Source organism: Kryptolebias marmoratus, linkage group LG4, assembly GCF_001649575.2.
Source record: "Kryptolebias marmoratus isolate JLee-2015 linkage group LG4, ASM164957v2, whole genome shotgun sequence".
In the NCBI taxonomy this organism is placed as follows: Eukaryota; Metazoa; Chordata; class Actinopteri; order Cyprinodontiformes; family Rivulidae; genus Kryptolebias; species Kryptolebias marmoratus.
Genome location: NC_051433.1, coordinates 3,057,998 through 3,068,726, shown reverse-complemented (window position 1 = coordinate 3,068,726; position 10,729 = coordinate 3,057,998). Strand labels below are relative to the sequence as shown.

The 10,729-nt window shown below is 43.1% G+C and overlaps 2 protein-coding genes across 2 annotated transcripts; both read right to left on the bottom strand.

Annotated features, from left to right (window-relative positions):
• Positions 1-564: 564 nt before the first annotated feature.
• c1qb (complement component 1, q subcomponent, B chain) lies at positions 565-3,546 on the bottom strand. The gene is made up of 5 exons (XM_017438931.3): positions 3,393-3,546; positions 2,618-2,783; positions 2,277-2,508; positions 1,131-1,248; positions 565-1,023 (listed from the first exon to the last, which is right to left on the bottom strand). The coding sequence occupies exons 1-5, from the start codon at positions 3,393-3,395 to the stop codon at positions 814-816; spliced, it is 729 nt and encodes a 242-aa protein (XP_017294420.1). The 5' UTR covers positions 3,396-3,546; the 3' UTR covers positions 565-813.
• Positions 3,547-5,867: 2,321 nt separating this feature from the next.
• Positions 5,868-10,198, bottom strand: c1qc (complement component 1, q subcomponent, C chain). The gene is made up of 7 exons (XM_037975031.1): positions 10,048-10,198; positions 9,170-9,285; positions 9,029-9,091; positions 7,955-8,108; positions 6,971-7,111; positions 6,393-6,519; positions 5,868-6,295 (listed from the first exon to the last, which is right to left on the bottom strand). Exons 2-7 carry the CDS (start codon positions 9,273-9,275, stop codon positions 6,161-6,163), a joined length of 726 nt encoding a protein of 241 aa, XP_037830959.1. The 5' UTR covers positions 9,276-9,285; positions 10,048-10,198; the 3' UTR covers positions 5,868-6,160.
• Positions 10,199-10,729: the final 531 nt, after the last annotated feature.

Sequence of the window (10,729 nt, the reverse complement as noted above, 5' to 3'; positions counted from 1 at the left end):
TTTCTTTAAAGCATCCATTCATTTTGTCCTTTTCCATCAACACAAAATGTCCACATGAACTCGCATAATAAGCACAGTAGAAAACTGTTTGCCTCTTACCATTAGCAACCCCTGAGTAGAAACACACCTGACCTTAAATACCCCATCCCAGCAATACATCAATGAAATACACACCCTAGTGGAGAAAAACAAACAAGAAACAGATAAATGGCTCCTACAGGATAATTAGAAATTTAATCAAGTTATAGTGAGATTTTAGTCTAGCTGCTGTCACAGTCAGGAAATGGAAGTCTACATTTGTCCAACATAAACGTGTATAAAGGCATGACTTTACTTTAAAACACTTCATGTACAAGCAATACAAAAATAAATGTACCATTGTTTTATGATGGATGGATGGATGGATGGATGGATGGATGGATGGATGGATGGATGGATGGATGGATGGATGGATGGATGGATGGATGAAATATCGATCTGCGTGGTTTAACAAAATAAAAGCATTCTGTGAGAAACCACTAAAGAGACCAGTTGGATTGTAGATAAATAAAATGTTGGACAAACTGATTGGAAACTTGTTTAATTTTACAAAAAGTACATCTTTCATTGTTGATACAAGTGCAGATTTGAGTTACTTTATTTAAACGTTGGTTTGAGATTGTTCCTGTCAAAAAATACTAACTGGAGCTCAGTATAGATGTGTAAACTGGTTGTATGACAAGGATAACTAATACAGATAATCCTTCTGCTTTTACAGAACGTTTATGGTTCTAAGAGTCCCAGAAAGGTTGTGGTTTTTATGACTGGATGAGTTCAGGCGGTTGGGAAGACCAGGAAGCCGGTGAAAGTGTGGCTGGTGCTGCTCGTGCTCGTCACAATGCTGTTGTACTTGGTTGCGTGCAGAGAAACCGTGTCTCCGACCTGCAGCTCCAGAAGAGCCGAGCCAGAGTTGACCAGGAAACCCTCCGATGTGTCACACAGGGTCATGTGGCTGTCGCTGCCCTTCACCAGCTTCAGGCACGCCTAAAGCATTAACGCAGCAGACAGGAGCTTCACAACCTTGTCTGAAGTGTGGAAACCAGAGAAAAGCTCAAACCAGACACTTTTAATGACGGACTCTTTGGACTCACCCTGCTCTTTGCTGAGACGTGGTAACTGAAGAAGTAGACGCCTTTGATTTTCGCCACAAACGTCCCGTTTTCCAACGTTTCTCCTTGAAACTGGGAGTCCAAGTCGGGCAGAATCCGCCTGTGGGGAATTTAAACATTCACAGTCATAAAAGCTGCGTCTTCGGTAACGCTGAGTCAGCATTCACGCTGCTGCAGATCTACTTCAGCACCATTTCAGCCTTTCAGGTATCAAAACGTTCGGCTTGTTCACGACATTTCAGCGAAGACTTTCTGTTTTTTTTTTGTCATTTTAAAATGTTTTTAATTTTATTTACAACATTTTTTCTCATCAGAATGCATTGAGATTTCCACAAAACCTCAGTTTTAGCTTTTAGCTACTGTTCTGCTGGTTGTAGCTTTTAGCTATAATTTTGATAATTTTACATTTTAGCTACTGTTTTCAAAGATTGAGCTTTTAGCTCATTTTTAGCTGGTTTCAGCTTTTAATTACAGTTTTAATAATAATGGTTTCTATCCACTGCTTTGCTAATTTCTGTCTTCTTAGTTTTAGCTTTTGTTGTTGGTTTTAGCTTTTAGCCATTGTTTTACTGTTCTTAGCTTTTAGCTACTGTTCTGCAGATTTGACATATATCTCCTGCTTTGCTCATTTTAGCTCTTAGCTTCTGATCTGTTGGTTTTAGCTTTTTTACGACTGTGCTTTTTGTGTTAGCTGTTAGCATCGTTTTTGGTGATTGTAGCTTTTAGCTACTGTTATGCTTGTTTTAGATGCTTTCTACCGTTCTGATCATTTTAGCTTTTAACTACTGTCTTCTTAGTTTTAGCTTTTGTTGCTGCTCTTAGCTTTTAGCTTCTGTTCTGCTAATTTGAGCTTTTAGCTAATGTTCTGTTACTTTTTAGCTTTTGCTTGACTAATTTCAGCTTTCAGCTACTGTTCTGCTGTTTATATAACTTAAGTTCTGATTTGATTAAATTCATGAGAGTCCTTCTCAGTTTTTGCAGAATTTTCTGTTTTTTCCAGTTTTCTGTGGATATTTTCTGGATTTTAGCTCATTTTTGTTTCTTCTTTAAACTTTCGTCTGTTGGAGGCGGTGCTGAAGAATAACTGGAACGCCACCACGGGCCAAACTGTCTGCCTGGAGCTCAGACCTGTTGAAGTCCATGGCCGTGTTTAACTCCGGGAGTTGGGAAATCGCCCGTTTGTAGGAGAAGAAGGACTTCTCACGGTTGGTGGGATTGAAGGGTCTTCCCTTCTCCCCCTTCTGGCCTTGATTTCCCAAATCACCCGGCTGACCGACGTCCCCCTTCATGCCGGGCCGTCCCGGTGGGCCCTTTGGACCTTGTTCCCCCTTCTGGCCCCTGATGGGCTGAGCGGCCTCACCTGTCCAAAGACAGAAACACCTTTTGTAGAGTCTGGAACAGGAACTGAGATGCAGATAGGGGCGTTAAAAATGTTTTCAATCTTAAACGAGGCGCTCCACTGAGCTCACCCTGATCTCCCTTCACCCCTTTCACACCATCCCTGCCGTTGGGTCCGTGGAGGCCGGGTATCCCAGGAATCCCAGGAGCGGCTCCGGTGCAGGACGACATGTGGACCGGGTCCACGAGGACCAGGAGGAGCAACGCTGCAGTGCAGCAACCGAACCACTGGAGGGCCTGAACACAAAGATTCATCTGACCGTCAGAACGCCAAATAATTACAACTTTATTACGTTATCATGACGAGAACATTGGGAACACATCAGGGCAAAAACATAGCTAAAAGCTAACGTTAACAAAACCACAACAAAGCAGTAAAACTGAGAAAACAGCAGCTATAAGCCTAAATGAGCAAAACTCTAGCTAAATGCTAAATTAATCACAAGTGTAGGTAAAAGCTAAACTAGCAATATCGTACCTAAATGTTAAAATTAGCAATACAGCAGCTAAAAGGAGCATAATTAGACAAAAATAGAGCAACTACATTGAAATAGATTTCATAGATAATAAATTAGATTTTCAAATTCATATAAAGGAAATCTAATCAATCAAATGCACAGAAACAACATTTAAGTTTTGTCCTGTGTGGTAATCTTACCGTGGTTCATATGTTTTGCTAATTTGTCAATAAATATTTTTTTGTCCCACATCTTGTGCAGCAGTTTGGTTGTTTTGAGATGTCCTACAAAATAAACTAACTTAAAAAAAAGACTCCGAACAGTGAGGATAAAACCAGGTTTTCACTGAGTTTATCTTCAGACTAATTAGTTATAAAAACCGTCTCACCATCAGCAGAGAGCTGTCGTCCTGTGGTGCAGCGGCGGCTCGATGAACGGATGTCCTGCTGTCTGACAGACGCTGCAGCTCAGTCAGGAAGAAAGCAGGAAGTGAAACTCAGGAGGATAAGAAGCAGCTCTGCTGGTGTCTTTCAGGAAGACAAACTGTCCAAAGTCAGAGGGAGACGGTGTCAGCTGAAATTCAAACTGAGCACCTGGTTCTGACCTAACACACAGCTGAAACTGAGCTGCTGACGCTAAAAGAAGCCGAACACTAGCTAAAAGCTAGAAGAAGCAGGAAAATGGCTAAATGTAGCAAACAGCTAGCTAAAGTCTAAAAATAGTAAACAGCAAGGTAAAAAAAGCAGAACACCAGCTAAACGTAGCAAACATCAAGTTAAAAGCTAAAAGAAGCCAAAAACTAGCTAAATGCTAAAAGAAGCAGATCACTAGCTAAAAGCTAAAAGTAGCAAAACTACTAAAAGCTAAAAGAAGCCGAACACTAGCTAAATGCTAAAAGAAGCAGAAGATTAGCCAAATGCTAAAAGCAGCAGATCACTACCTAAAAGCAGAAAACATCAAATTAAAAGTTAAAAGAAGCAGAAGACTAGATAAAAGCTAAAAGAAGCAGATCACTAGCTAAAAGCTAAAAGTAGCAAACAACAAGCTAAAAGAAGCCGAACACTAGCTAAAAGCTAAAAGTAGCAAACAACAAGCTAAAAGAAGCAGAAGATTAGCTGAAAGATAAAAAGAAGCAGAACACTAGCTGAAAGCTAAAGGAAGCCGAACCTTAGCTAAAAGCTAAAATGAACAGAAAGTTATCTAAAATGATCAAAAGGCTAGCCTAAAGCTAAAAGTATTTTTTCATGGAATGCATATCGCCCGCTGGCTTCATGCTTTCAGTTTTAAACAAAGCTCCTGTGGGATCAGCTGTTGGAGCAGGTGATGAGTAGGACTCTCGGCTACTACCACAAGATCTACAGTTGGCCGAGTTACAGCCATTTTTGTGTTTGCTAGGGTTGATTAGCTGTGGCGGCCATGTTGAATAAAGTTGACTTTTACCATTAATCGGTTGTTGTACATTCATCGATCACTTTCTGTTGGTTTCATTAAAATCTCTTTTCTGTCCGTGAGTTATTTTGCTAACAGACAGAAAACAGATGCCCGTCCGTTTGATGACCTTTCCTGTAATCATTTTGTCAAATTTACTGTAACCAAGAACAGAAGTGAAAAGTTTTCAACAAGAAGTCAGGAAATGCTCCTGGTGAAAAACTGATGACAAAGCAACAGCAACTAAATTTAAAGAAAAAAAAATAAAAAATTTTTTTAACCCAAATGACCATTTTGTTCTGTTTTTCTCTGAACTTCCTGTCTGATATTTGAAACACAGGCTGCTCTTAACCTCAGTCAGTATCTGTTCCACAAATTCTTTAATTTCCTCAGCAGGATCGAAGCTGGTTTTTAATAAAGACATCCTGTGAAAAGTGCTAGCCGCTCATTTTCTCCTGCTCTCAGATCCTCTTTTTCTTTTTTGGTTTTAACTCTGTCCTAACCTGGTCAGCTTGAAGCTTTTATTGGGACATTAAGTTTTTTTTTTTTCCACCTGGAGGGACGGTGATGCGTCTGCAGACCTCCAGACTCCATGAGGCCTTCAGATCAGCTCAGGAACAGAGAGGAGAGAGCCTCATGGGTTTCCATGGCAACAGCTGATCCAAGCCTTCCATCACCGAGAGCGAAGCGTCGGATGCTGTGGAGTAAAGACCGCCCCACTGGACTCTAGAGCAGTGGAGACGTGTCCTCTGGAGGGACGAGTCTGGGTTCGGCCGCTGCCAGGAGAACGGTTCTGGTCTGACTGCGTTGAGCCGAGTGTAAAGTTCGGTGGAGGGAGGATCATGGTGTGGGCTTGTTCTGCTTAGGTCCAGAGAAAGGAACTCTTAATGCTTCAGCACACCCAGACGTTTTGGACAAGTTCATACAGTTTGGGGACGGCCCCTTCCTGATCCAACATGGCTGCACACCAGAGCACAAAGCAAGGTCCATAAAGACCTAGATGAGGAAGAACTTCCTGACCTCGACCTGACAGAACACCTTCGAGCTGAATCAGAGCCAGGCCTCCTGTCCAACATCAGGGTCTGAACTTCTGGAAGAATGGTCCAAAACTCCCATAAACTCTCCTAAACGTGTGGAAAACCTTCCCAGAAGAGCTGAAGCTGTTATAGAAGCAGAGTGGGTCAATATGTGTGTGAAGGGAGGCGAGTGAATACTTTTGGCGATATAGTGTATGCCACAAACCATGCACCCTGCAGAAAGTAACCACTTGGTGTACGTCTACAACTGATTAACTTTTGGAGTTTATCCAGTTCAAGATGGCCACCACAACCAGTGGACCTTAAAAAACACAAATGCAGCTAAAGACATCGAGCTAATATTTGGTGTGGTAGTAGCTGAGAGTTTATGACAAACAGGAAAACAGATCTGACAGGAGTTTGGTTTTTCCACTTTTCCACTGAGTTTATTGGGTCCACAAGTTTAAATACAGTGAATTTGGATGTCAAATGTTTTTGCACAAATCAAATATTAAACTGAACCGATGAAGGAAAAATACAAAAAACTGCTGACTTTAGCTTAAGGAGTGACAGACGGGTGGTGGGAGGGGTAGAACCAATGGAGTAAATTAATTAATCTGATTATCCACGGCGAGTAAAAAGTTAACAAGAATAAAGAGAAACTGTCTGGTTGTCGTGTCACGAAACGGTGTCATCTTTGCCATCCTGCAGCTCAGTAAGGGTGCAGCAGAAAGCCAGAAAATATGCTGTAACCGTTGGGCCTCCCCGTCATGCCTCTGTAGTCTTTGGTCTCCAGCCAAACCTCCTGACCTCTGGACAGGTAGACCGCCAGGCCGCCGGACGTCACCTGAAATCAGCAACAAGACGGCTGCGTTCACAGAGCCAGCGCTCAGATCCTGAAACAGGGCTGAGAGGACACAAACAGTGCTGCGTCGGGATCGCACCTGCCTCTTGTAGCGGCGGTGATCACAAAACGACGTCAGCAGGTTGTTGTCGAGCTTCAGCAGCACACAGAGTTTGTCCTCCAACGAGGCGTGGAACACAAAGTAGTACATTCCTGGGACTCGGCACCTACAGCACAACACAAACCAGGAGTCCATGCTTCTTTTTGACCCTCTGACATGCTCATTACTACCTCTAACACTGCATGTTCATTTGAAATCCAAAGCTAAATATAATATATTAGCTTGGTTGTTAGCGTTATGCTAACATATGCAAGTTGCTGTATTTGTATGGATCAGGGATGTCCAGACCTGGACTGTCCTGCAGGTTTTAGATGTTTCTCTGCTCCTCAGCAAGACTTCAGGCTCTGCAGAAGCCTGTTAATCACTCATTCACTCAAATCAGGCAGAGAAACACCTAAAACATGCAGGATAGTGGTCCTCCAGGACCAGGATCGGACACCACCGCTCTAAAACACCGGATCTTTGGATTAAACCTTAACACAAAACAAAAATCTCTCTGATCCGAGCAAAACCAATGAAAACCCGGCCCAGTGGCGTCATCGCCGTCCACCACAGACCTGAAGTGTCCCGTGCTTGTGCTGTAGTCGTTGTTGATGTTGGTTATGACTTTAGTGAAGCGGATCAGGCTGGCTTTCTCTGGGAAGTCTGGGGTCCCTCTGGCCACGCTGAAGGCCGCCTGCTGCTGAGCTCCGGCAGTCCTGCAGCCGCACAGAGACACGTTCTGGTGCTGAAGCTGTGAAACAAGGCTGACACCTTTTTCAAAGAGCCTACATTGCCCGAACAATCCGACTTCCTGTTCAATCTGTTCTTTATCTTCATTGTTTTAGCGTTATGTTGCAGAAAATGACTGCCAGCCAGGAGGAATACAGTTCCTCTTAATGTTACGTCACATTTACTGATATATTCAGTTATCTTTGCTTGAAAGCAGGGGTCTCCAGTCCTGGTCCTCAGGGCCTCCATCCTGCAGGTTTTCCTTGTTCCTCTGCTCCAACACACCTGATTTGAATCAATGGGTGATTAACAGGCTTCTGCAGGACATGAAGAGGTAATTTAACCTCTGAATCAGGTGTGTTGGAGCAGAGAAACAAGGAGAACATGCAGGATGGTGGCCCTGAGGACCAGGATTGGACACCCCTGCTTTAAAGGATCGAACTGATTCTGCATCGATGAAAATTCCCTCGTTTTGATTTAAAATCATCAGGTGAGAACTTCCCTGACACTTTCCTAATGCTCAGAGGTTAACAGACAAAAGAATCAACCATAAATCCCAAATAAATCCTGTCCTTCACCCATTTTGTTCCTCTGAAAAGCCTTTCAGATCAGGCGAATGGTTGAGTTTTATGTTTTAGCTGGGAATCTTATTTCAGAGAACAGCTGCTAAATATTTAAAACTCAAGCTGTTTATGTTTGTAAAAGTACAGTTGATAAAGTTGTGAATGCTTTCATGTTTGTTACTGATCGTTGTCTGTTTAAATAAACTAAAATAATCGCTCCTGACAGCAGCTCTGGTGTTCCTCAGGACGTGGCCTCAGATATCATACCCGGGTTCTCCTGGATCTCCACGATCACCTGCGGCTCCCGGGCTGCCGGGTTTTCCGGGTTCTCCCGACTGACCTCGTTTGCCTTGGTCACCCCTCTGCCCCGGGCCGCCCTTCTCGCCCTTCTGAGGCCCGAGGACGCCGCTCCGCTGCACCCCTGAGGACAAGAGCGAGGATCTGTAGATTCATTAATCACCTCGTTATCTTTGACCAGAGTATTCCGAGAATGTTCCGAATCAAAGAGGGAAAACTGTCTTAAACCAGTTTTTAAAGTTAAACTTGACCCCGATTGTCGACTGATTCCTTCGTGCCGTTTTAGCTGTTTGTTCACCAAAACGTTCGGCTGCTAAGACTTTTGGTTTGTCCAGTTTTTTTACAAATATTTCCCCCCATAGAAACACACGGAGATCTCCTCGGTTCCTTCAGAAACATCAGCTGCTGACTCTGTTTTTGTCTTTTTACACTACTTCTAGTTTTTAGCCACTATTCTGCAACGTTTAGCTCGTAGCTTTCCTTTTGATACTTTTAGCTTCTAGCTGGCATTTTGTTAGTTGAGTTTTTAGCTAGCTTTTTGCTTCTTTTAGCGTCTAAGGTTTTGGCTTTTTCGCCTTAATAACTTAGTTTCAGCTTCTTCAGCTCGTCTTCAGCTCGTCTTCACAGAAGCGTCTTCTCTGTAGGTTTGCTGACACTTTTTATAAGAAATGTTTCTTTCATTAAATGACACAAGATTCTGTTTCTGAGGACTGATTTCGGAGGGAAATCAGGCTCCGCTCAGTAAAATAAATCACTTTTTGAAGAAAACTGCGAACCTGGCTGGAAACGTTTGCGCAGTTTTGACGAGCTCCACAAACATTTTCGAGTCGTCGCGTCACGGCGAGCTTCAGAGTGTTAGTCTGGCTCTGCAGAGGAGCTGTGAACAGTCAGTATCTTCCCTGCTGCAGGCAGCGGTCAGAGTGATCTGAGTTAGGAGATTCTGACGAGGTGTCAAGCTAACGGCTACTTAGGTTTGCTTCAAGTGCAGCTGACAAATAGCAGCGATGTGAGGCAGTGTGTGTGTCTTTGTGTGTTTTTGTGTACCCGGCTCTCCTTTCTCTCCTTTCACTCCGTCACGTCCGTCTCTGCCAGGAAGTCCGGGGATACCTGAGAAATGAATAAACGTGAATAAACAAAACCGGAACAAGAGCTGAAGTGCGCATCCAACTCTACAGGTGCACAAACCTGGCATTCCGGGCATCCCTGACGCTGGACACGTCTCCGCAGCAACCAGCAGAGGAGCGGCCAATGTGAGCAGAGATCCCACCACGAGGAAACGCCGGAGGAGCATCGTGGAGGACCTGGTGAGGAAAAGAGACGAGAGGGAATGAAGAGAGGAGATAAGAACAGAGGGAAGAGGAGAAGGACGAGAGTGGAGAGAAAACCAAACAAAAAAAGATGTGGAAGAGAGAAATGAGGAAAGGAAGGACGGATAAGAGGCAGAGAGAGGAGGCGAGGAGACGAGGACATAGGGAGAAAGAACGAGTTGAGATGAAGGAAAGGAGCAGAGAAGAAGGGAGGAGAATATGTAGAAAATCTTATTAAAAAACTGCATTTTCTGTAAAAAATGTAACGTGAATTCTGAGAGCTGCAAGTTGATCAGCAAAAGACTGATTTCAAGCTAAAAGTGGAATAAAAAGACAAAAGCAGAGCTAGAAACAGATTTATTAAAGCAAAAGGGAAATGAAAATACCTCAATATATTAACATTAGTAAATAAAACAGCAATCTCCTGAATGAGCTGAACGTTTTCATTAAGAATTCTGCAAAAAAATGTATGAAAAATAAAAAACAAACCAGGAAAACGGCGAGGATGCCGACTCAGCAAAACAAAATAAAAAGCTGAAAAGTGTGAAGAGAAATAAATGAGATGAAGAAACAACTAATTACATGAAGCATTTTTACAAGAAATTAAGTCATTTAAACCTAAATTATACAAAAATTATGATAACAAACTGTTAATGGGTGATTTTTGTTCTAAAAAAAGCAAACTCTTTACACACAAACAAATAAGCATTAATAGTCATAAATGTCCTTTAGATGTAACAAATAATTAAAACTCACCTGAGATAAATGACTGAAAATGAAAACCGGGTGCAGAAAGTTCAAATCGAAGCGACGACAAGCTCCAAGTTCTGCAGCCGGACGAGGAAGTCGACTCGAATCCTGGGAGGTTTCATCGAGTCGCAGGAAACCAGAGAGAGAACGATCCGACCGACAGGAAGTGCATTTTTAACAGATTAAATCTTCCTCCAACTCTCCTGCTGGGAAGATCTGAGGGTCTGTTAACGGTTGATCTGTAAGGTCAGGATTTTATGTACAACGTTGGCCCAAACCATGATACTACCACCGATGTGTTTCTGAATCAGAAGAATCAGAATCAACCTTTATTGAATCAGACCTGAATACGACCTGGATCTGACCTAGATCAGACCTGGATCTGACCTAGATCAGACCTGGATCTGACCTAGATCAGACCTGGATCAGACCTGAATCAGACCTGGATCAGACCTGAATCAGACCTGGATCAGACCTGGATCAGACCTGAATCAGACCTGAATCAGACCTGGATCAGACCTGAATCAGATCTGAATCAGACCTGGATCAGACCTGAATCAGACCTGGATCAGACCTGAATCAGACCTGAATCAGACTTGAATCAGACCTGAATCAGACCTGGTTCAGACCTGAATCAGACCTGGATCAGACCTGGATCAGACCTGAATCAGACCTGAATCAGACCTGG